At 35.8% G+C, this 26,959-nt stretch overlaps 1 protein-coding gene across 9 annotated transcripts in view; it reads right to left on the bottom strand.

Moving 5' to 3' along the window:
• CPLANE1 (ciliogenesis and planar polarity effector complex subunit 1) overlaps positions 1-26,959 on the bottom strand; it is a 124,129-nt gene that overhangs the window by 84,318 nt on the left and 12,852 nt on the right. For 8 of the 9 annotated variants that reach the window (XM_082453636.1, XM_082453638.1, XM_082453637.1 and 5 more), the window contains 12 exons: positions 25,861-26,043; positions 23,416-23,665; positions 23,094-23,249; positions 22,151-22,920; positions 21,405-21,613; positions 21,126-21,206; positions 17,776-17,940; positions 14,194-14,367; positions 10,217-10,445; positions 8,912-9,051; positions 6,085-6,302; positions 3,322-3,486 (listed from right to left, as the gene is read on the bottom strand). In XM_082453636.1, the coding sequence (XP_082309762.1) occupies positions 3,322-3,486; positions 6,085-6,302; positions 8,912-9,051; positions 10,217-10,445; positions 14,194-14,367; positions 17,776-17,940; positions 21,126-21,206; positions 21,405-21,613; positions 22,151-22,920; positions 23,094-23,249; positions 23,416-23,665; positions 25,861-26,043 (2,740 nt within the window). Of the gene's footprint in view, positions 1-3,321; positions 3,487-6,084; positions 6,303-8,911; positions 9,052-10,216; positions 10,446-14,193; positions 14,368-17,775; positions 17,941-21,125; positions 21,207-21,404; positions 21,614-22,150; positions 22,921-23,093; positions 23,250-23,415; positions 23,666-25,653; positions 25,828-25,860; positions 26,044-26,959 lie in introns of those variants that run through there. The other variant, XM_082453642.1, reaches the window with a different exon arrangement.

The following is a 26,959-nucleotide window of genomic DNA, read 5'->3' as shown; positions in this document are numbered from 1 at the left end:
AATGGTATTTACCAGATGTACAGAGTCTGTCTAGGTTGGTTATTAGAAACAAATCTAGAATGTATGGATTTATGGAATATGACCCCTGGAAAATGTTACACAAGCTATATAATTAGAGAGATATAAAAAGGAGATGTTAAATAACTGAAATAGCTCCCTTTTGTGTCATGACGTTAAAAAGAAGACCAGGACACATTCTTCTGCAGTGAGAAAAGACTTGGAGCAGTGTATGCAATTCCAGAGTTCGCTACACTTCATCTGTATCTTTTGGCTACCTATATATCCTTGCAATTATTGGTGCAGTTTGACCATGGATGAAAAACATGTGTCTACACAAAAACTTATACATAGGGGCTTCCCTGGTGGCACCGTGGTTAGAATCCGCCTGCCAATGCAGGGGACACGGGTTCAATCCCTGGTCCGGGAAGATCCCACATGCTGCGGAGCAACTAAGTCCATGCACCACAACTACTGAGCCTGCGCTCTAGAGCCCGTGAGCCACAACTACTGAAGCCCACGTGCCTACAGCCTATGCTCCACAGCAAGAGAAGCCACTGCAATGAGAAGCCCGCGCACTGCGGGGCTTCCCCCCACCCCACTCTCTAACCAAGAGTAGCCCCTGCTCGACACAGTTAGAGAAAGCCCGAGCGCAGCAACAAAGACCCAATGCAGCCATATGTACATACATACATACATACATAAATACATAAATAAATAAACTGCACCCCCCCAAAAAAAAACTTATACATAAATGTTCATAGCAGCATTACTCATAATAGCTAAAAAGTGGAAGCAATCCAAATGTCCATCAATGGATGAAGAGATAAACAAAATGTTATATATCCATACAATGGAATATTATTCAGCCACAAAAAGGAATAAAGTACTGACTCATGCTATGACATGGATGAACTTTAAAACCATTATGCTAAGTGAAACAAGCCAGTCACAAAAGGCCACATATTGTATGATTTCACTTATATAAAATGTTTATAGTAGGCCAATTCGAAGAGACAAGAAAGTAAATTAATGGTTGCCAGGGGCTGGGAAGAAAAGGAAATGGAAGTTACTACTAATGTGTTTCTTTTTTGGGGTGATGAAAATATTCTGGAATTAAACAGTGGTGATGGCTGCACAACTCTGTGAATATACTAAAAACCAAGGGATTGTACATTTTTAAAAGGTGAATTTTATGGAATGTAATTTATATATCAATTAAAAAATGGTAAAGAAATTAGCTAAAATAAAGATTCTGCATTATATTAGTTTCCTATTACTAGCCTAACAAATTACCAGGAATTTGACGGCTGAAACCAACACCCATTTACTACCACACAGTTTCTGTGGATCACAAGTCTAGGTACAGCTCAGCGGGCTCTCTGCTTAAAGTCTCACAAAGCCAATCAAAGTAACAGCAGGGCTGCCTTCCTTTTCAGAGATTCTAGGGGAAATTTATTTCCAGGCTCATTCAGGTTGTTGACAGAATTCCATTCCACGTGGTTACAGGACTGAGGTCCCCCATTTCCTTACTGGCTATAGGCTGGGGAAACATTTTCAGTTTCTAGAAGCTGCCTTCATTCCTCGGATAATGGCCCTCTTGAAACCAGTAAGGTTGAACCGAGTCCTTATCACTCTTCTAATCCTCCCTTGTGCCTCATTTCTCCTGCCTTCCTTTTCCACATTTCACTTGCCTAGAGCCTGTGCTCTGCAACAAGAGAAGCCACCGCAGTGAGAAGCCCACGCACCGCAACAAAGAGTCGCCCCCGCTCGCCGCAACTAGAGAAAGCCCTCGCGCAGCAACGAAGACCCAACGCAGTCCAAAAAAAAAAAAAAAGAATAAAGGAAACCGTTTTCTACAACAAGCAATTTTTAAAATAAAATTTCCTATAACAAACACTCAGGCTCAACAGATCTTGAAACTATTAAAAACAATCTTTCAATAATACAGGAAAACTCTTTGCCCTTCTTAGTAAACATCCTTAAAAACACCTTTGGGATAACAAGATATAGAATGAGTATAGTTTTAATAGTTTTAACTTGTATTTTTATGGTAGCTGTATGCAAATTTCACAAACCTTTCTCTCTAAAAAAAAAGGATAATTTTCAAAAACAACTTGATAAACAACTTCTCAGTCTCTCTTAGGGTTTCTACTAAAAAAAGTTGTAAACTCTCGTTACATTTAGTAATTTAATCAAGGGCCAAATTTTAGATTTTGGGGGCTAATAATATTTAGCTCCACATTTTACAGAGAGACAGACAACAAGGGAATTGCAGCTGGGTAAGGGACATACAAGCAGATGTCCCATCTGGCTGCAGATCAGGTAAGAATGCAGCTACATCTCAGCTGAAGTCAGTGTAGAAGAGGATGACAGCCCCAGAATCAAACTGAACTGCCCATCTCCGAAGACAGGAAGGGGGAGACTCTGACTGGGGGTGACTACTGCAAGGAAACACACTGCCAAGAACTAACTCTAACTCTCCACAGTTTGACACCACAGAAGCCCCCAAGGAACACAGATAACGTCTCAGGAAGAAGTGGGGTAAACCCTGAATTAAGCTCAAATCTTCAATGATTGTGGGAAAAGAAAGTAACTGGGGAAAAAAAAAAGTAACTGAAATTACCTGGAATTAACTGCCTAGGTCACACTTTCTATTGTCAGACCACATGGGACTAACACTGAGCTCCAGTTCAGAGTCCTTATCTTTCAGCAGAAAGAACCCGGTCTGTCCAGGTTTCGTACTATAAATAAGCCTGAAACTAATGGATTTATAGGGCAGGACTCCTTGGGAAAATATCACAATTATAAATATTAATAAATATTAGTATATTTAAATTGTTTACCATACTGTTACCGAGTCTAAGCTCATACTGCTTGCTGCACTACAGGCCAATAATCGAGAAATGAGTTCTTGGGGCAAGGAATAACGACTTTATTCAGAAAGCCAGCAAACCGAGAAGATGGTGGGCTCATGCTGCAAAGAACCATCTTGCCTGAGTTAGAATTCAGGCTCCTTTTATACTAAAAGGGGAGGGAGTAAAGTCAAACACTTCCTGGTTCCCATCAGCCTCTGGAAGGCATGTGTTAATTTCTTCCTCCCTGCAGTCATTCACAGGTGGGCCTGGTCAGGACGTTTCCTGTTAGCTAAAAAGAGGTATTTTAGCTTAATGCTCATTACCAGGGAAGCAGGGTTCCCAAAGATGGGCCATTATGTATAATTTAAGGTTAGAGGCAACAACCCTTTAGTGATTAACTTGTAATAGAATACAAAAGGTTCTTCCCTATTTCAATAGCACATAAGTGACTAGGACATTTCCATACCTTCTGCATGACTTTTCTTGCCCATCTCAACTGCAAGATGTACCACTGTGCTACAGGAAAAGAACACCGAGCTGCCCGGAAAAGCAAGAGAACACGTTGAAGGATTCCAGACACCTTTTGGCGATTATCTTTTTCAGCTTTTAAAAGAAGATCATCACCATCTTCCTAAAAAAATAAAATAACAACAATTTTAGTAGCTAGTAAAACAGAAACTTAAAATGTTAAAGTGAAAATAAAGATAGTGCCTCTCAAAGTAGAATATTCCTGGACATCTAGAAAGGAAGTTTTGAGGCATGGCCTCAGATATTAACTATAGCTATTTCTAGTGTCAAGGAAACACTTCTCTCACCTCAAACAATGTAAAGGGATAAGTCGACCCTAATCCCAAGTCTTCGGCTACAACAGTTGAAGCCATCACCCCTGACTCCATGGGTGGAATGTTACAGAGAAAGCTCCTTTCAAAAAGAATGACTTTTCCCTTCCTCTTCCTGGAAAAATCCCATTATATTTCAATATCACCTCCTCTGTGAAGCCCTCCCATTCTGTGCTACTATGACACTTTGCTCAGACTTCCATTATAGCTTTCACTAATCTATTCTTGCTGATTTATGTATCTGTTTCCCACACTACTGAGAACTACCCAGGAGCAAAGGCCTTGTCATATAGTGCATAGAGTAAACTCCAGTATGTGGTAGGATCCAACAAATGTTTCTTGAATAAACACAATTCAAGTCAGTAGCTACAGATTAATTTCCCAGAGAATGAGATAATGTGAGTACTGTAAACATTTGCTTCCCCAACCTTCTCCTACCATTGTCACTTCTTAAGAGTATTCAGTTTTTATTTGGGTATCTGCCCCTCTCCTACATAGCCAAATGATTCAAGGAGAGCTGATCCCATATCCCTAGCTGCCAAGGAAGGCCCTAGTCAACTGCCAAGCAGTACCTTGTATTAGCCCTAGCCAAGGTGTTTGATTCGAGGACAGGGAAGTGACCTCAGTCGCTCTTACAAGAGTAACTCTCAGTACTCTTGCTTGGAATGCTGGGAAAGAAATACTTTTACTGCTTTTCTTTCTCCCCCTCCCACTCTCTTTGGACATGGACAAGGTATCCTTAGAAGCTACTGGCAGCTATCCTGCTCCCACAAAGGGAGCCAGCCTTAAACTGAAGCTGACACCTTAGAAAACAAACTAAAAGAAAGAACCCAAGTCTTTGGTAACATAACTGGGCTTCTCAATTACGCCAACCAATATTTACCAAGTTTTCTGTTACTTACAACCCAAGGGGTTCTAACTGATATAGAGGGGCATTTAAGAGAAATCCTACCATTGAAGATTATTTTACTAAAAAATAATAAAATGAAGTACTACTAAGGATAGTTACAAAACTAATAACAGCATAGCATATCCAAAAATATCTTAAATGCTATTTCTAATTCCTAAACCAACATACTGAAGACTCAGATATGAGAGGAAAGAGGAGTTACTGAGAAATACCATGGACTACTTATTCTTTCCATTTGTAATATATTACACCTGAAATATCAACAAATGAAATATTTTAACCTACTGAAACGTAACTTGAAATATAACAATGAGAATACAGCAAATAAGTCTAAAAAAAGAAAAAGAAAAAAAGTTGCTAATTCTGAAAAAGTAGTAAAGAAACAATACCAGAATCAATTTAAACTGCTAATTGAATATTAAAACAATTTAAATGTAAATAATTTACATTAACACTTTAAATCCTAAAACCAGCTAATTGTAATGTTATGATTTTCAATAAGAGTAGAGGAAAAGTTCCTGAGAGGAATACAGTATTGCTATTTATAAGACAGAACTATCATTTGAAAAGTGTAGGAGAAAAAAATGACCTTTCAAACCAAAGAAAAATCAAACTAAGTCTTTCAAAAGAGGCACAGACAATGAGATGAATAAAAGACTAAAATAATGTATGGCTTGGGACTTCCCTGATGGCACAGTGGTTAAGAATCCACCTGCCAATGCAGGGGAATCGGGTTCAAGCCCTCCCTGGTCCCGGAAGATCCCACATGCCACAGAGCAACTAAGCCCATGTGCCACAACTACTGAGCCTGCACTCTAGAGCCTGCGAGCCGCAACTACTGAGCCCATATGCCACAACTACTGAAGCTTGCATGCCTAGATCCCGTGCTCTGCAACAAGAGAAGCCACCGCAATGAGAAGCCCACGCACTGCAACGAAGAGTAGCCCCCGCTCGCCACAACTAGAGAAAGCCCGCACGCAGCAACAAAGACCCAACGCAGCCAAAAATAAATAAATAAATAAATAATAAAATAAAAAATAATGTATGGCTTCTAAATTCTGACATTCTTTATTTTGCTACCCTAAACAAATGTTTATTTTTTTAAAATCTGGATACAGAGAAATATCTCTTACTTTTGTTTTATTATTGAAATAATTTTATTTCAATAATTTTAACATTTATTGAATGCTTACTATGTGTCCTAGGCCCTAAAGTAAAAGCTTTTACAGGATATCTCATTTAATACTCTCAATAATGCTGTCAGAGGTACTATCATCATCTTCATTTTACAGATAAGGAAACTGAAACATCAGTTTAGTACACTGCCCAATATTACACAATAAATAAACAGCAAAGCTGGAATCCAGAAGTTAGCTTCAGAGCCTGCATTTTTAACTTGATGATTATTATCAAGTTGATTATTTTAAAAATTGGACAAAATCAACTTTAAATTAATTAAAAGATTAAGCACTAAGCTTACTTCACTAAGAATAGCTGGCTGAGGACAATACAATGGAGGAGCTGGAAGATACAAGCCGACTGGCACTAAGCCCCACAGTCTCTGACTGAAGTCCTTGGCAGAGTTTATCAGAAGCTGAAATGTCTCTGAAAGAATATCTGCATCAGCCATAACTGCTGCTTTCAGTACTTCCTGCACAGAACCAAATAGCAGATCTGCATCTTCTTCTTCAATGGGATCTAGCAAATACAAAATTAGGTAAAGTAGTTAAAATTTATATTATACTTTTCATGCTATTTTGTAGGATGAAATTTCATATCTGAAAAAGCTGATTGCCAAAAATGAACATATTGGTTGACATGCAAAAAACCCAAACTTCTAGACAGAAACTTAATAAAGATTCTCTTACTTTTAAGATTATAGGTAATCAGAGCACAAAGACTTTTCCAAAATTATACAAGATACTGTAATAAGAATTATATAATAAAAATAATCTTGGAATATAGTCATGACTCAAAAATAATAATAAAAGAGAAAATATTAATGGGAAAAATGTCAATAAAGACTCCAAAATAATATACAACATTAAATGAAGGCAGTGAGAGAGTAATTATTTTCTTTTTCATAATAGTCCATCACAGTACTTTTATAATAAAAAGGACTTGTGAAGCTAAAAAAAACCCCAGAAATATACAGAATAGTCATACAGTATGGTTTCAATTATATAAGTATTTGTATATATGGAGACATGTCCCAGAAGGCAAAATGCAGAGATGCAGGTGGCAGAATTGGAGACTTACATACTTTTATATTAGGAAATATTTTAAGCATACTTTAAGGTATAGAATATAATATGAAAACACTCACATACTGACTTTTCATCCTTGTCTGGTATTAACATGTTTCCTACATTCAATTTAGAATAAAAAAAAGATGTTGCAAATACAGCTGAAATTCCTTAGGTACCAATCTTATTTCACTTCCTCTCTCCAGAGGTAGTCACTATCCAGAATTTGGTGTGGCTCTACTGAAACTCCTATTAGACATATGTTGTGTCTTCGTATTCTATACAAAGTTTAACTTCTCTTTCATATTTTCCAACTCTTTTCTTTATATCTATACATTTTTATCTCTCTATATATATTTTTTTTGTGTGTGTATATATACAGAGATAGATCAAATTTATTTTCCAGTTCACTAACCATCTGCTGAGTTTTTTGTTTTTAAATCAGTTTGTTGAGGTATAATTTACATACACTAAAATTTATCCTTTTTAAGTGTACAGTTCAATGAGTTTTGTTTGTTTTTTGTTTGTTTGTTTTTTAAAATATTTATTTGGCTGCACCGGGTCTTAGCTGCGGCACGCGGCTTAGTTGTGGCATGCGGGATCCAGTTCCCTGACCAGGGATGGAATCTGGGCCCCCTGCACTGGGAGTGCAGAGTCTTAACCACTGAACCACCAGGGAAATCCCCAGTTCAATGAATTTTGGCAAATCTATATAGCCTATAAGAACACTTTCATCACTCCAAAAAAGTTCTTATACGCTTTTGTTGTCAATTCCCCCCTTACTCCCATGTAACCATTGATCTGTTTCTTGTCCCTATAGTGTTGCTTTTTATAAAATCACATAAATGGAATCACACAGTGTGTAGTTTTATTTCTGAGTTCTTTCATTCAGCATAATGGTTCTTCAGTTCATCCATGTTGTTGCATGTTATCAGTAGTTTGCTCCTCTTTATTATTTATTATTCCATTGTACACATAAATTGCAATTTGTTCTTCCATCCACAAGTTGATAAGCATTTGGGTTGTTTCAAGTTTTTGGCTATTATGAAAAAGCTGCTATGAACATTCATATACAGGTTTTTCAGTGGACCTATGTTTTTATTTTTCTTGGGTAAATACCTAGGGGTGGAATCCATTGACTTCTTCTCTTTGTTTCTGACCCCTGGAAATTTCCCTTACTTTCTTTAAATCTTAGCCTTTAAATGCATATCTTTATGTTTTATCTAGAAACACACTGTATCTATGTATTTATTGTGGGAGAGTTTTCAGATCATCTAAAACAATATATTGCCAGAACTGGAAGTTCAGACTGGGAATTTTTTAGTCCTTTTTTTCAAAATCAACTTTCATGTAGATATATTATCTTTTCATTTACTTAAAAAAAAAAACTTGACAGAAAATTATCAAAGAAATTTTCAGTCTGATTTCCAAGTATTATGAATTCTTTCCAGAAAGAGAAGTTATAATTAATAAGCTCTAGGAATCTGGAGAAGTCTCACTCCTTAATGGAGACAAGCACTAATAAAACAAAACAGCTATCCTGGTTTTATCATTAAATATATGACTTTAAGTAACAGACTTCATTACTTTTTGTCTAAATTTCCCCATCTTTAAAACAGATGAATTTTATAGAGCTCCTGGGTAAATCTATGTATTACATGTAATATTATTTTTTTATAATACCACTCAGAACTTTTCAAATTAAAAGCAAAAAACAACTCTATGATTTATGCATTAGGCAAGAGGTTCTAAGTACCCCTCGATGTCTGAGATTCTACGATTCTATGACTGCAAAAGAAAACAATCTAAATGCAGCAAAATACCACTAGTATAAAGAAAGGTTATGTATGGAAAACCAGAATATCATTCAGATACTGAACATTGTATTTTGAACTGCATCAGTTTGGGATGCTCCCATTAAGAATAAATAGCAAAAATTTTTGATAAGCTTATTACTTCAAAGCATTAATATATGTGTGGGTACTTAAAAGCTTTTTAAAATACCATAAGCTTTATATTAATTAAGCTGATACATGTGTCGACCATACATAGGTAACACACCTGTAAACTGTTTGTATTTTGAGCCCATTTCATTTTTTGCTTCCAAAGAGGCTGGCTGACCTAAAAAACGCTGCAGTTTTTCCTGGAAAATCTGTGCTGGAGTCATATTTAATGGTAGATTCAGACCCTTTTTCCTGGACCTGAAATCACATCAAATTAAGGGAAAAGAATACAAATTTTGAAAAAAGGAAACATACACATCAAATTAAGGGAAATCACATCAAATTAAGGGAAAAGAATACAAATTTTGAAAAAAGGAAACATACACACATCAAGAACTAAACATGAAATTTTAAAGAACAGAGAAATTCACTTTATTCATCCTGTATTTAGACAAGAAATAAGCAAGGAAATACTGTATTAAGGATAGTATTAAGGCTTTCCATAATTATGGTACTAATATATCTCCTCATCCTTACCTCCCATTGCTGCCCTACATACATACTCTATCCAAACCAAACCAAACTTGCTTTTGCCATATGCCTCTGCTCACGTTTGGAATGTTCTCTCTCCCTACAGCTACTCAGTTTGTCAAGATCCCATCTTCCCTTCAATGCCCATCTCAAATGACATCTCCCACATAAAGTATTTACTGTCCTTCCCTCACTTGATATTACTGCTCTCCCTACTGTACCATGGGCACTTTTCTTACCATACTATGAAAATTATGATAATGTTTTGTCCTATTTTCTCTATTAAACTATAAATGCCTAAGCATAGAAACTATGTACCATTTAAGTTTACAATCCACTAAAATACCTGGCATAGAGCTTGGTACAGAGTGGTTACTTAATAAATAAACATACATTGAATTATTGAATTAAAAAAATATAGAAGACACAGCAATACCATAACCTTCAGAATAGTTAAAATATAGGGATTAGTTTGATTAGCTTAAAACTCAAATCCTGTTTGGGAAAGACAAACTCTCCCATTGACTATAGGCCCTTTGAGGGCACTACTAACAAATTAATGTGCTAAATAGATGTTTTAACACCATAAGTAAGCCTCTGATCTGTCCAATACAGTAGCCACTAGCTGCATATAGCTCTCTAAATTTAAATTAATTAAAATTAGATGGAAAATCCAGTTCCTTGGTCTTACTATCCACATTTCAAGTGCTCAATAAATACATGTGGCTAGTAGCTATCAGATTGGATAGCACATACAGAATATTTCCATTACCGAAAAAAGTTCTATTGGACAATGCTGAACTAAGGATTCCATAAAATGCGTAAATACCAGCAATGAGTGAAATAAAAAATATTTTAGATGACACCATCATACTTTCCTAAAAATACATACCTTGTGAAATTGCTATCATGTTTACAGAACAATTGCAAGGCCACACCAATGGAAACAGATGTCTTCCAGTCTCCAAGTTTATGTGCCAACCACACAGCTTCTGGAACCAGGCCACCAATAAATAATAATTCAAGGGCATATTCAACTGTCCACACATTAGAAAGATTCTGCTCTCTAACAACACTGGCCACCTTCGAGTGTTGCAGAGGAATAAGTCGAAAGGGCTGCTCTGTGAGTAAATTAAGGAAAATGGATTTTACAATTATATATACAAGAACTCATACCTCCTTATATAGATCTCTTCAATCAGTATTTCCTACACAAAACCACAACAAGGAAGATACATACAAAATGGCCTAAAATAATGCTTAACATACTTTAGAATAGTTTTTTTAACACTGAACACTGTGTCTCTTTAGTAGGTCATGAAGCAAATGTCAGCATTCCTAAAAAAATGAAACAGAGTAGACATAGAAACAAAAGAGTATCAGAATGCATTACACAAAATAAAGGTAAATAAGTACAGTTTAATGAAACTTTTTGGTCAGATAATATAAACGTACACACACATGTAAATGTACCGGTCACAGTGTACAGTTTACTACTGTGGGCTGCTCTGAAATATACAGCTATTTCTCCTACTGCATATGAAATTTGGAGGGCAGAGACTGCATTTTACCTGACTTTGCATTCCTCATAGTGTCATGGGATAAAAAACTAGTTTGAGGTAATACTCAAGCATATTAAATGTTCAATGTATTAGTGTTTAACAGAAAGTAGAAAACTGTGATTTTCAGTAATCCTGAATAAATGACAAGATTTCAGTCTGGCCTGAGATTAAATACAAAGGGTAATAATATCCTTCTCCCCAGCCTTCTGTATCTTTCCCTAATTAAAGTAACTTGAATGAGAAATTTGAAAATACGATGACAGAACTGTTATCTTTTAAAAAATATATATTGCTAAGATTTTCACTCACTCCCTCAAAATAAAACTGGTAATTAGTATGTGTAGGTTTTTGCTCCTTGAAATGAAATGATTAGTTTCTTATGTGATCTGCATAGGCTCTGCCCACACCAAGCACTAACATTTTAGCTCTTTGACAAAGATATGGAAAGAAACGAAAAATTTAGTCAATCGATGACTATATGATTCTGCATAGCCAGGAGATTGATGAAATTTTTCCAGTTTTTAATTCACTATGAGTAAGGCACTGTACCATTAAAAGGACTTGAATGATTTAATTTTCTGAAAATTTTACTGCTTTCATACAGCAAACATCATACCAAATAAGCAACTCAAATCCCCAGTACATTCTGCCACTAGTTCTGATTTAAAAGATTAACATGAAATATATTCTAAGTCAAGCCTGCTAATATCATTTTTCAAGACAGAGGGAGATTAAAGAAATTAAAGGATATATACCAACTTTCAGATATTTAAATTTTCAACAATCATAGTCTAGTCTCGGGCATAGGAAAAGAACACAAAGCCTTCTCTCCTACTCTCTCCTCTAACTGGTAAGATATTTATGTAGGGAATAAAAAGGTGTGTCTCTGAGCTTTTATGAATGTTTATGAATCTGCCCAGAAACAATTCAATAACTCTGTCACGTTTCTTCACAAAGTGTGATAAATATCAGTCTCCCTTAGGTATGTAAAGTCATCTGTAAAGATAAAAATCATGAGCAAAGAGCAAAAGTCCTATAAATATTGTAGGACAGAAAGATAAGAAATTAAGACAAATCTTCTGAATACCAGGATTGTACCTTTTTTTTTTTTTTTTTAGATTTTTCTAAAATCCACATGAGGGCTTCCCTGGTGGCGCAGTGGTTAAGAATCCGCCTGCCAATGCAGGGGGCACGGGTTCGAGCCCTGGTCCAGGAAGATCCCACATGCCGCGGAGCAACTAAGCCTGTGCACCACAACTACTGAGACTGTGCTCTAGAGCCCGCAAGCCACAACTACTGGCCCCATGTGCCACAACTACTGAAGCCCACGCGCCTAGAGCCCGTGCTCCGCAACAAGAGAAGCCACCACAATGAGAAGCCCGCGCACGGCAACGAAGACCCAACGCAGCCATAAATAAATAAATAAATAAATAATATATTTTAAAAAATAAAAACCACATGAGTTCTGCCTCTCTCCTTCAGTAAAATTATATGGATTAAGGATACAATTTGTTATCAGAAACATTATTACCAAAAATAGGGAGCACAAGTAGTAAATACCTCAGTTGTGACAAAATAAAGAGAGCTTAAATGAAAAACTATTGTAATAATAATAAATAGTGTCAAATGTACAAGGAAATAAGTAATATCCAACTGAGAGGTTCAGTCAGAGGAAAGCATAAAGGTGAGAGAAAGAAGCACAGGCTGTTCTCAGGGAGAAAAGGAGGGAGCACCAGCTGAAACTGAGTTAGTAGCCAATGGAGAGGGAAAGGAGAGAAGGTAGATCCCGGAAAAACAGAGCACCTGTTTCTCTGTTTACACCAGCTCTCTAAGAGAAGCCATAATCAGGTCAGGGCCAACTTTTCTTCCCCAGGGAAGCAGACACCTATGAAAAGGAACCTCTAGACAATTTCCTTTCTGATCCTACCTTACATATAAGGCTCTCTAGGGTCTAGAAGCTCCTGAAAACCCTGATGACACTAGAGTCTAACATTACTGTTGAAGCATCCAAGTGGGTGGGGACAGTCCTCCACTCCCACCCACACCCTGAGAAAATTACATTAGAGTCCGAACACATAGCTCAAAATCCACAGATCTGTGATTAAATCTGATGACCACTTGTTGCTACTTCTATTAAACTTCTAATTATATTACATCTTGTACTACTCTAATCTATGTGTGCCTTGTACATGTTTATCAGTTCATGTTATTTCCTGCTTAAAGCCCTCCAATCACTTCTCATTGTACCTAAAATAAAATTCAGATTTCACACCCTGGCTTACATCACCTGGCCGTCTATCTCTGTCTTCATCTCATACCACTCTCTATCTCACCCTCTTTGCTCCAGCTACACCAGTCTTTCAGTTTCTCAGACACATCAAGTTTGTCCTTGCTCTAGAGCCTTTGCACAGGCTCAGGTTATAATGCTCTAAGTCCTATGTGTCCATGGCTGGCTCTTTCTTGTCATTAAGAGTTCAGCTTAAATGTCACCCCTGCAGAGAGCTCTTCCCTAAATTCACCACCTGAACTACCAACTCAGTCACAATACATTTCTCTACTTCAGTTCTCTGCATAATAAGTATCACAATTTGATAGATCTTTGTTTATATATGAATTTATTTAATTTTCCGTCTCAATCTATTAGATGTAATTCCATAAAAGAACAGGTATTTCATCTGTTTTGTTCATGGCAGTTAGGATAAATCTGTTTCAAATGTCAAGACAAGACAAAACTACAGATGTTTTCATATTAATTTCATATGGTGCAAGCTAATATATTTCCAGCACCTACAACACTACTTGACACGTAGCAGGCACTAATAAAAATTACTGGAATGAATGAATATCATAGAAATCTGTGTACATGTTTATTTCCATTAGGGTAGGGCAGTTACCTCACACAGATTAGGTACATTTTGACTCTATTAATGAAATGATTAAATAGAGCAAAGAAAATGATCCAAATAAAATTATAAAAGTAAAATGTCCAAATAAAATTAAATTCTAAATTAGCATCCTCAAAATTTGTTAAATTACCACATTTTTATAGCCCTTTTACTTTAAAAATGGAAACTTTATAAATACCAATGTGTCCAAAATTTGCAATTTAAAAATACATATTCAATAAAAACAAGTCCAAAGCAATTACCTTTCTCAGATTATATTCATTCGTAAATAGTCACTTGCGTATCTCCTTAGCGTTCAGGCACTGAGCTAGAACAGTTTTATTTCCATAGACTAATGATCACCATATAATATGATTTTAAATATTATGTGCAAAAACAAGGCGAGAAAATTATTTGTTTACCTGTTTTAATATGAAGGGGAGGAAGAACATTCACATTGTGAGGTGGCAAAATGCAAAGCAGCTGATTGGTGAAATAGGCAGCCATGAAGCGAGCCATGGACTGGATAACCCTCACCGCCGCTTCAGGATGAACATTTCCAGTCACTCCAAACTCACAATGAGACTTCTCAGGAACTGCAGGATACACCAAATGACCAAAGGAGAGTCTGACCAAACTATCAAAAGTAGTAATATTTAAGTTCCCAACATTATGCAACAAGAAAATTATAATTACAAGTTTTTTCTGAGATGAACACCTATGGCCTACATAAGTTAACTTATAATAGCTATCTACACTTCTTGAAGACAACAGAACAAAAATAATTAGCTCATAATTACGAGCACATACACTTAGGAACTCTTTGTAACCTCAAGCTACTAGTTTTATCTAAAAACATGGAAGGATCTATACAGACAATCCAGCCATAATGGACTTGCAAGTTTAGCATTTCATTATTTATTTTCCCTTCTTTCTTCCCTTTCTAATTTTCTTTCTTTAATGAAAGGAGGCAGGGTTTACTACAAAGATAATCTGAAAAGCACCAGAGCAGTGATTCTTCATGCTTTTTTCTGTACCGTTAGGTCTGGATATTATGATATACTTCCATTAGTAAGAGTAACTCCTTACCGTAAGATTCTTCTGGGAGGTATGGACAAAAGGAACACATGGAGTGGAGGGAGAAGGCAGGGGAGGGAGAGAGTTACATCACTATTTCTAGGGTGATTCTGACATAAACTAGTAGGAGCAAACATGTGTCATCCCTATTTGAAAATCAAAACTCAATAATATAAATTGGCATTCAGATATATGAAAATAAACAGTTAAAACTATTAAACACAGATAAATACTAAGTTAATATTAATTTTTATAAAATGTATGGCCCCAACAATGGCAAAGTATCTTTCTTTCTCAGAAGTCACTTGGGGGAATTCCCTGGTGGGCCAATGGTTAGGACTCCGTGCTTCCACTGCAGGGGTCCCAGGTTTGATCCCTGGTTGTGAGAACTAAGATCCCACAAGCCACGTGGCACAGACCAAAAAAAAAAGAAAAAAAAGAAAGGAAGTCACTTGGTAGGTATTCACAATAATATTAAGTTCTATATGTGTATGGCCTGGCCATTTCTATCTTGTCACTTCTTGGAAGCTTGTGCCTGGTTTCCTACGGACTTCACCCCATGCTCCTTTTCCCTTTGCTGATTTTGCTTTGTATCCTTCCATTGTAATGAATCACAGGTGTGAGTACAACTATATACTAGGTCCTGTGAGTCCTCCCTGTGAATCCCTGAACTTGGGGGTAGTCTTGGGGACTCCTGACCCAGTAGGGATATGATTAATATACTCTAAACAATTGTCATTAAAAATTAAAACAAATACATTACAATAGGTTCAACTTATCTTGAAATTTATTATCATGTCATGACAATACTACTGGAAAAAAAAAAAAAAAAGAATATCAGTCAGTTAAAAAGTCACACATAAAAGTCTTCCACTCATACACAGCTACGAGTCTTTTTGGAGGGCAATTTGACACCAGGCATCAGAAGTCTTAAAACCATGGATTCTCTTTGATCCTGTACCCTCATTTCTCAAAATTTAACCTAGAGATATTATTAGTAATGTTCACAAAAAGTTATGTACACTACAGCATTACTTAAAATATCAATAGTAAATAGGTGGTACCAATCTAAAATGTGCAATAATGAGGAAAAGGCTTAATAGGTTTTTAAAAAGAATATTATTTACATTGGAAAATATTCATCATAATATTAAGTTTAAAAGATTACAGGGCTTCCCTGGTGGTGCAGTGGTTGAGAATCTGCCTGCCGATGCAGGGGACACGGGTTCGAGCCCTGGTCTGGGAAGATCCCACATGCCGCGGAGCAGCTAGGCCCGTGAGCCACAACTACTGAGCCTGCGCGTCTGGAGCCTGTGCTCCGCAACACGAGAGGCCGCGATGGTGAGAGGCCCGCGCACCGCGATGAAGAGTGGCCCCCGCTTGCTGCAACTAGAGAAAGCCCTCGCACAAACGAAGACCCAACACAGCCATAAATAAATAAATAAATAAAATTTTTAAAAAAATTCTTTAAAAAAAAAATTACAAAACAGAATATACATATATAAATGTATATAGACAAAAAATGGTTGAATTAAGTGATTTTATTTTCTTCTTTAAGCCTTTCCGTATTTCAAAATTGTCTAAAATGAACTTGTATTACTTCTGTAATGAACACAAAAATTTAAAAAGACAAATATCACCAAAAGTAAGAAATCTATAAACAGTGGCTGCATATGACATCACTTATACGTGGAATCTAAAAAAATGATACAAATGAACTTATTTACAAAACAGAAACAGACTCACAGACTTCAAAAACAAACTTATGGTTAGCAAAGGGGAAAAGTGGGAGGGGAGGGAAAAATTAGGAGTTTGGGAGTAACATATACACACTACTGTATAAAAACTAGATAATCAAGAAGGACCTACTGTATAGCACAGGGAGCTCTACTCAGTATTCTGTAATAACCTACATGGGAAAAGAATCTGAAAAAAAAATGGATATACGTGTAACAACCACTTTGGTGTACACCTGAAACTAACACAACATTGTAAATCAGCTATACCCCAGTATAAAATAAAAATTAAATTAAAAAAAAATGCAGAGAAAATATGAATACCAGAATAAAAATGTCATGGTATTCTACCATCTATCTCACCTCAAAAAAAAACAAAACAAAACAACAACAACAACAAAAAAAAACAGTGGCTGAAGCCAAAGAAACTAATACTGTTCTGATAAACCAGTGAAAATCAAAGAAAGGGTTTTATGTAAGAGATGGGCCCCACTTCTCAAACTATTTTTAGAAGCCTTTGTAAACTAACTTCTTTTGATCACTATTTTCCACCAGTAAAATTATGTTCTAAACCAATAAATAATCAGTTATTAGAAAAAAAACAAAACAAACAAACAAAACTCCATTAGAGTCATGAACTCCATTTAGAAAGTTCTGATATATTAAGCCTTTCTGACACATTCATACGCACAGTATACATCTAATGGTCTACGACCGTATAACCATTATAACTATATTATGTGTTCATTCATATATATCTTTTACTCTGGTTACTGCTTAATTTAAATATACCTCTTTTAAAAAGGACAATCCAAATATTCTGCAGCCTATTAAGCAATTTTAAAAAGACTCAGAATACCTCAGAAAGTGATTTTCATCACTTTACTAAACAACCTTAAGCAACCATTAAAGAAAATATGAACATATCAAGGAAAGGTACTTGGGTACCTAATATTACGTCTAACAAATAGGGCTGTGAGACAATTATATCAGTTCAGCAGGCAATTACTGCTAAGCCTAGAGACCCAAAGATTAAAAACAAACAAAAACATGATCCTTGCTGAGAAGCTGACAGTCCAAAATTTACCACAATAGGGCAGAGCAACCAACTTTTATGTATAAGCAATTTCATATCTACACTTATAAATACAAATTACTAACATTAAACATACTGATTTTTGAAAAGCATACCTGAACAATCTTCATTTTCTTTTACAGGTAGGTGGGACCATATCAGTATTTCTCTTACTAGCTGATCACATAATCCTTGAGCATCATTTAAATTATAGTTATAGAGGTGGCAGTACAAAAGGGAAAGATAATAGCGTATCTGAAGAAAACATATCCTTCTTCCTCCTTAAACAGGGAATAATTACACTTACATTAAAAACATGTTAGCTAAAAAACAAAACAAAACAAAAAAAACATGTTAGCTAGGTAATGTTCTTGATCTGGGTGCTGGGTAGGCAGGAATGTTCAGTTTATAAAAATTCATCAAGCTGTACATTCATGTTATGTGAACTTTTCTGTACCTGTTTTATACTTTAATAAAAAACAGGTAAGCAATATTTTGTTCCTTTTCATTTTAAGTTCTGAACAATTTTATTTTCTTTGATCAGGCCCTAGGATGACTAAGAATTTATCCAAAGAGAGGTGCACATCCTCCTCATCTCAGTACTAAGGTCCACTAACGACATCTATCTCAAGTACACATGGTATGAAACAGAAGGGAACATGTTAAAAATAAAAATTTTTTAAAAACCACACAAGAAATCATACAAATATCAAACAGACAGTCAAAGAGACTTCCCAAAGGAGAAGAAACACTATCCAATAAGATAGGAGCCCCTGACCACTGCCTTCAAACATCTGAAGGGTGCTTAGGACTGAGACTGCTGGCTGCCTGCTCCTTATCTATTCTTTCTGAGTAAAAGAATTCTAATTTTATTTGAGGTTACAATGCACCCAGATCACAATTTCTTGCTAGATGTGGCCATGTGAAAATATGACAAGTTCTGAACCAAGAGATAATATTGTACAGAACTGCTAGAAAAGCTGCTTAAAGAGAGGTAACTCAGCTAGGAGGTACACCCTTTCTTGCCCTTCCTGCCTTCCTCCTTTCTGTTAACTAGATTATGTACATGATACCTGGGACTTCAGCACCCATCTTAACTCATGTAATGGCCTTAAGACTGGAAGCAACACACTAAGGACGATGGTGTAGAAAAGCTAAAGGAGCATGAGTCCTTGATGAAACCACAGAAACACCGAATCAGCCCCAGACTATCAACTTCTGGCCTCCTTTCCTAAGAAGGAGAAATAAACTTCTTTCTTGTTGAAGCCAGTTATTTTCAGTCTCCATTACAAGAAACCATACCAAATGGATACAGATGGAAATGAAATTAAATGAAAAGGTCTACAATGAGACTCATTATGAAAACTTTTCTTCATGAGAACTTATCACCTTCAATGCCACTCTTCTTCATCCAGTTGGACAATCCCCGAATCTGAGAACTACATTAGACTTCTTTCTCTACTCGAGTCCAATTGATCAAACCTCTTAAATATCTGACAAATGTGACTTCTGTCCTCCAGTACTCTTGACGTTGCTTTGGTTCAGGACCTCAACTAACTGTCTTGCTTCTAGGTAAAACCCACATCTCTACACCACATTCCTACAAATGGCCCTCCATAATGTACTAAAGTGATCTTTCCAAATGGCCTATATTTATTTGAAAAGTTCTTTCTTACATAAAGTATCTTAACTGACCCCACTGTCTTCAGGATAAAATCTTAATCCCATGGCACTGCAGAATATCTTCCTTTATCATCTGTTCTCTACCTCTCACTTTAGCACTCACCACCCTATCCTCAATATTACACACATATTTCAAATAATCTGGTCCTGTTAAAACTACCTGCAGTTTACCAAACTGCCATGGTTTCTCATGCCTTTTTGCTTTAGGAATGCTATATCCTTTGTTAAACCATTCCCACTCCTTCAATTGGACAATTTTCACTCAATTTTAAACGTCAGCTCCTCCAGGTTTTCCCCAGACTGATGTTTGCACTCCAGCTCAGACTGTGTGCTTTCCCGGCACCTACCATAAAACATGATTAGAAACATGCTAGTTGTTTATGTGATCTCTCCTCCAGGTTGCGGGCAACTTTAGGGTAATCTTGTTTATTTCAGTTATTCCTATTGCCTAATACACATAGCAGGCCCTCAATAAATACCAGTTAAGTAGATAAATTAATGAAACATACAAAGCCACATCAGTCAGAAAATGAATTTAATAATTGGCCAAACCTGACCAGGTAGTAGTTGCAGTCAAGGATAGCTCCAAGGTCACTAGCTGAGAACCTCTGTCATCTTACTCATACCCTCAGCCCTATATCATAAAAGCTATCACCAGTTTCTAGAATCCACACCCCTAGATTCTCATCAAAAACTCCATGTAGGAGACCTTCCCTGTTGGTCCAGTGGTTAAGAAACCGCCTTCCAATGCAGCGGACACAGGTTCAATCCCTGGTCGGGGAACTAAGATCCCACATGTCACGGGGCAACTAAGCCTGCACACCGCAACTTCTGAGCCTGCAAAACGCAACTACTGAGCCCATGTGCTCCAGAGCATGAGTGCCACAACTAGAGTGAAGCCCGTGTGCTGCAATGAAGATCCTGCGTGCCGCAACCAAAACCCAATGCAGCCAAATAAATAAATATTAAAAAAAAAAACTCCATGTAGCCCATAATAAGTCTAACTCACAGGAAATTCTTTCTTTTAATTTTTTAATCTTATTTTATTTTATTTTTGGCTGCATTGGGTCTTGGTCCCTGCGCGCGGGTTTTCTCTAGTTGCAGTGAGCGGGGGCTGCTCTTCATTGCAGTACATGGGTTTCTCTTTGTTGCAGAGAATGGGCTCTAGGTGTGCAGGCTTCCGTAGTTGTAGCACGCAGGCTCGGTAGTTGTGGCACGCGGGTCCAGTTGCCCCATGGCATGTGGGATCTTCCCGGACCAGGGCTCGAACCTGTGTCCCCTGCATTGGCAGGCGGATTCTTAACCACTGCGCTACCAGGGAGGCCCCACAGGAAATTCTTAAAGTTAAATTACTTAAGGGCAGAGAGCCTTAGCTCCATGTTTCTGTAAGTCTGTAATAAGGTGACAAATTATCTGACCCATAGTTTCTCGTTTAGATACTTGCAGCCCACTAAATGACAAAATATATATTTTTAAATTTGGGATTAAGTCTCATTTTTTTCCCTATCAACAATCAATCACAGGTTCCATCACTAACCAAAAAAAGGACAGAGGAGCCTTATTTATGGATAACAGAAAAAATTCTTGGTGTTACAATTTCCAAGACTAAGAATAATTTTAAATAACTATTTCTGACAGTAAAGGTACCGACAATATGTATTCTATTTGAGCATTAAGAAACTATGAGCACTCAGAAATCTGAAATAATTTTTAAGCTCAACAGCATGCTAAAATATGGTCCTACCAATATTATGGCAAATATTATTTTTTAACACTCCCCTACCTTTCTCTTGGGTTTCTTGAAGAGCTTTCTTCCACAGTTGAACAGACTTTTCATATGATCCTAATAGGAAACACTCTTCCCCTACAAAGTTTTTAACCAAAAATTAGTGCTGGTGAATTAAATTACTTTATAAACATGTACTTATTTTAAAATTTAGTGGATACAGCTCCGCTAGAAATTATTTTGAAAAGCAAATAATTGCAACCAATTAATAAAATCAAAGTCCAACTAACTATATCACTTATTCCTAGAGTTAGAAATTGTTTATAAGATACTGACCATTGATAGATTTAAGTTCTAAGGTCTGGTTCAAGCGAACTCCAGCAGTCTGCAATTTAGCCTGTATATGACATAACAGGGACTTGACAGTAGATGCTTCATGTGTCATCTTTTCAGTTAACTGTATGTCATCTTCAGGAACTCTTTGATTTAATTGTGTTTGATACCATAAAGTTTTTCTGTACAATACTCTCCAGAGAACAATCAATCTGCACACAAAATTAGGTAATCATAAAAATCAAATTTCAGACTAAGGATAAGAAGGAGTATAGCCTCCTCATTAGCCTTTTTTTTCTGCATGTATTCTTCACTGAGGTAATAACATGTATACAAACTGATCAGATTTAAATATAGCACAAAGTCCACTGATCAAAAAATGCATATTTTTAAAACTTTCATAAATGCTTTATGTACCTGTGGTCATTTTTCTATAGTGCTTATCTAAACCAAAATCCTTCAACAGTATCATGGATGCCCAAGTCTAATAAAATATATGTGTTGAATAATATTTGGCATAAATCCTATAACATAAAATCTATAATGCTGCGTGCTAATGGGTACAAAGTTTCTTTTGAGGGTGATAAAAATATTCTGGAATTTGTGCTAATAGTTCTACAAGCCTGTGACTATACTAAAGATCACTGAATTGTACACTTTAAAATGGGGAATTTTACAGTGTGGGAATTATATCTCAATTTTGAAAAATCTATAAAGCTAATGGTCTCCTAATATTAAAGTCATTATACCTGTGTCCTGGCTGTTGAACAAAATTTAATACTTGAGGACGAATCTTGAAAGATGAATTCCAAGACCAGTTCTTCCGAGCACCACTATCTTGAAACATTTGAAAAATGGGTACCACCAATGAGTCTTGCTTTGCTGTTCTACTTCCATCAGTTGATGCTGAAATAACTTCTGGATGAAGACTGTATACGCCGTTTAAATGATCAGCTACCATTCTAAGTAAATGAAAACAGGCTAAAAGCTTCTTTGAGAATAACTGATTCTGTTGTTGCTGTGTCAGCAAAAGCTTTATAGTATTTGAGGTCAGCTTTACCAAATGTCCTACATCTTGTCTGTATCTCATATCCCAGTACTGGATTGATAAACACTGATGAAAAAGTTGAAAGATACAAAGTACCCATGCATTATGTCTTGGGCTCTTGCTTAAAAAAAGATCAAGTTTGGGGAAAGGACATTTTACAAATTGAAGAATGTACAAAAAATGAGTGATACAAACTACTGTGTAATTTAACATTAAATTTTTTTCTGTCACATTTTTGGAAATTCCTATAGTCCATGCTGCAAGAAGATTTTTCTGGACAGAATACAGTTCTGTAACAGTTTTATCCGTCTCCTCAGTATTATCTTTTGCATGTATGGTATCAAACATAGAAGCAAATTCCAATCTTCCTCCTTCGGCACTACTAAACAATAGATCATTCTTTTGGTTCCAAAAAGAGAATAAGTTGTTTGGAAAATGTTCGTCTTCATTAGTTTCTTCGGCTTCAAAATCCTAAAACATGAGTGAAAAAAATTATACTTAATATCATTTGATTCCTTACAAGTAGAATCACTTTAGTGCTCTCAAATTTCTCTTCCCTTTAATAAAAGAAAAAGAAAATATATTTCTTGGAATAAAGTCAATACGTAACTGTTCAAAGTAAATAAAACATTGTTACTAAGTACCTGCAAATCTGCTGTTTTTTCATTTAACTTCATTGTTTCTTCTGCCTGCAAGAATCTGGGAACAGTAGAATCAGCTAAATTTTCATTTCCGTGGTGTTTTAACAAGCTAGATCTTAGGGAATCCAGTGATTGCAAGTTCAGCCCTTGGCCTTTTGGCTATAGAAGAAAAAAGATTTCCAGAGCAAAATTTTATCGATAATTGTACTACAAACAATTAAAACATCTATAGCTAACTGTATACAATCCAAGGCTGTCAGTACAGTTTTAAATCTGAAAGGACTAAGAAGTCAACTTTTACTAATGGTACCAAAAAGCACTATACCTTAGACAGCATCACACTTTGGTATGTTTTCTCAAGCCTCTGTGTTGAATCAAGTAGAAGGGATCTCATGAGCACTGATGGAGACAGATTATCAAGAAATCGAAGGGTTGTGACCATGTATCCATCAGAAATAATGAGGTAGGGTAACCGTGAATGTGCTTTTATAGAAAATCTCTGTCTCATAGGGTCACTATCAGAAGCTGATGAATTTACAGAATTGTCTGAATCTTGAAGTGTAAACTGCTGTGGTCTAGCAAACAAACACCAAAATTCAAGAATTAGTAAGAGAAAAATCTTAAAGGAAACAATTATGTTATTCCAAAGAAAAAACAAAACAATTAAAAGTTCCAGAATGATGAAAAAGCAAGCAAATTAAATGCAAAAGTATTAAATGTGCATATATCTGTGAGGAAAACATAAGTGATTAAATAATACAAGGTTTATGTGTTTTTTTAAATTTTCCCAGCGTTGTGGCACTTACTCTGTCTTATTTTTAATCTAGTTTTATACAACCTTTTTCAGAAAATAATTGAGGCAGTTCATTTTTACTATTAAAGAGTTACTTACCTTTCCTTCTTACTATCTATTTAAATATACTTATAAGAATATAATTAGGAGCTATGAGTATATTTGTTAATAAGGAGGAGAAAGAAAAGAAACAGAGGACATTTGGAGAGGATGGTGATAAGTATAATTTTATCAGCTTAAGATTAAATCTGACTGAGTTTCCACATAAGTGTAGTTATTTACTGTTATGGTGGTGTACCTGATTCTGATTACTTAGTATCACTGATTATTAACTTTGGAGCTTTATAAATATAAAGAGAATAATGAAAATATAATTTTTTTTCTGGTTAGGAAACTAATCAAATATAGATTTTATTAGCCAAACGATCCACAATAGAAGATTGGTTTTAGAATGTACATGCTGCAAAATTTATAAAACCATTAAAAAGTGACTCCATGGAAAGATGTATGACATACTGTTACATCAAAAAAGCAAAATAGTAAACAACATATATCCTATAATTTATTTTGCCTTAAAAAAGAAACTAATATTGTTATAAATGTTATATAAAATTTTTAAATTTAGAGGACAACACACTAAAATGCTAATAATTGTTATCTCTGAGGAATAGGATTACAAGTCTCACTTTCTACATTATTTAGTTTTGTAACATTTGATTTTTAAGTTTTTTTAAAACAATGAATATGTATTACTTTTGTAATCAAAAAGAGCAATCCATTTTTTTTTTTTTGAGCAATCCATTTTGAAAGGCCCTAAATACTAATTTTAAAGGAAAATGTGAGGAAATTTAAGTCAATTATGAATCAGACCATAAGAAATAAGGAAAAACACTTTCACTGCACGAGGTGACAAGTTTTTCCATTAGAATTTTCTATTGCTAAAAATTAAGCAAAACTTTTTGCTAAATATAATCAAGGACACATCCTTCCTCAGTTTCTTTTCTATACAGCAAAGGGAATGGATTAGTTTCAAAGACCTTTTCCAATGCTTTTGATTTGTAAATAGGTATCTATATGTGTCTAGCCATATATAATAATATCAACATCAATAACAGCAAATATTTACTGAGCACTTATTTTATGCCAGAACTGTGTTAAAGCAATTTATAATTATTTATTAGCTTACTTCATTCCCTCAACTCTAAGAGACAATTACTGTCATCTTCATTTCACAGTAAAAGAAACAGAGTCTTAAGAATAAATAACTTACCCAAAGTCACACAACTAATAAGTAGAAGAACCAAGGTTTGAATCTTGTTCTGACTCCAAAGCCAAAATACTTCATGATCTCACAATTAAAAATTAAAATATGGCTAATTTCTAAAGTCTACTACCCATTTCCAACAACTTTTCTCCTTTTTCCCTCTGGGAGAAAAGTAGATACACATGCCAAGTTAATTTTTACCTAAGTGTTCTGCTTTTGAAACAATAAAAGATATATCACACTTCTATTAATTTTTATATCAAAGAAGTTACTTTTTTTAGTGCTATTGAATATTTAAATAACATATACTTACATAAGGTGTGGGATAGGGAGGGCGGAAGGGAGGGAGATGCAAGAGGGAAGAGATATGGGAACATATGTATATGTATAACTGATTCACTCTGTTATAAAGCAGAAACTAACACACCATTGTAAAGCAATTATACTCCAATAAAGATGTTAAAAACAAAAAAACAAAAAACAAAAACAAAAAAACATATACTTACATAGTCACAATGTCAAATTTTCACCAGGATTAAGCCACAAAAAGAAACAGAAGAAAACTATAAATAAGAAGCAGATATTGAGATGACAGACTCAAAGAAAGAATAAGACAATTTGAAAGATGAAGTTATATTAAAAAAATACACAGTAAAGTAATACCAAAAGAGAGAAACTTCTGTAAATAAATTAAAACAATTCAAATGTCTCACCTATATGTTATTAGTGGGTGAAGAGGAATAAATTCTGCTGGCCCAAATTCTATAGAGCAACCAAATGTAATTAACGTTAGCAATTCACCTTGGCAGGTCAATAAAATCAGGGAGCCACGTTTTAACACACAAGCCAGAAAAAGACTATCATGAGTCCAGCTGATATCACCTATCCAGTAGGACCTAGAAAAAGCAAGACAATATGTTTAGAAAGGACTCTCTACAATGTCTTTGACAATTTATAATGGCCAAGAAGGGGTGAGACGCTTCAAAAAATAAGGTCAAAAGAATGAATAGGGGCTTCCCTGGTGGCGCAGTGGTTGAGAATCTGCCTGCCGATGCAGGGGACATGGGTTCGAGCCCTGGTCTGGGAAGATCCCACATGCCGCAGAGCAGTTGGGCCCGTGAGCCACAATTACTGAGCCTGCGCGTCTGGAGCCTGTGCTCCGCAACAAGAGAGGCCGCGATAGTGAGAGGCCCGCGCACCGCGATGAAGAGTGGCCCCCGCTTGCCGCAACTAGAGAAAGCCCTCGCACAGAAACGAAGACCCAACACAGCCATAAATAAATAAATAAACAAATACTTTAAAAAAAAAAAAAAGAATGAATAATAGGCAAATGTCACATACATTTCGTGTATTTTACTTCCCAGAAAAAAAGGTAAGAAAAAAGCAGTTTGCTCATAAACATCTACTCCATACAACATACCAATTAGAAATTTACTTAGATTCATAAGCAAATCATAAGATGAAAATACGACCTAACAAAGTAAAGTTTCTGTCACTTACATTATAATTAGAACAACTTCTAATCCTACTGGTGTCCAAAACTAAGATCTACTGGTAGATTTGAAGGTCAGTACCACGCCTGTCTTCTCTGCAGCCTGCCAGAGCTCCACTCAGTAGCAGACTCTCTCTTCCCAAAGCCATCTTTACTACTCCTTAACTATCTGATAATATTAATGTTTCTTTCATGGAGACAAAAAGTAGCTCCTCCTCATGTGAATGATGGACACCCTGAGTCAAACAGACCACTGAACTGAGACTAGTAATACTTCTAGAAAGGAAATTTTGGGGAGAGAAAGAAAATAAAAAGGCAAG

This window comes from Balaenoptera physalus (assembly GCF_965194825.1).
Source record: "Balaenoptera physalus genome assembly, chromosome: 3".
Taxonomy (NCBI): Eukaryota; Metazoa; Chordata; class Mammalia; order Artiodactyla; family Balaenopteridae; genus Balaenoptera; species Balaenoptera physalus.
The sequence above is the reverse complement of the archived record's forward strand: the minus strand, read 5'-3'. Positions and strand labels throughout refer to the sequence as shown.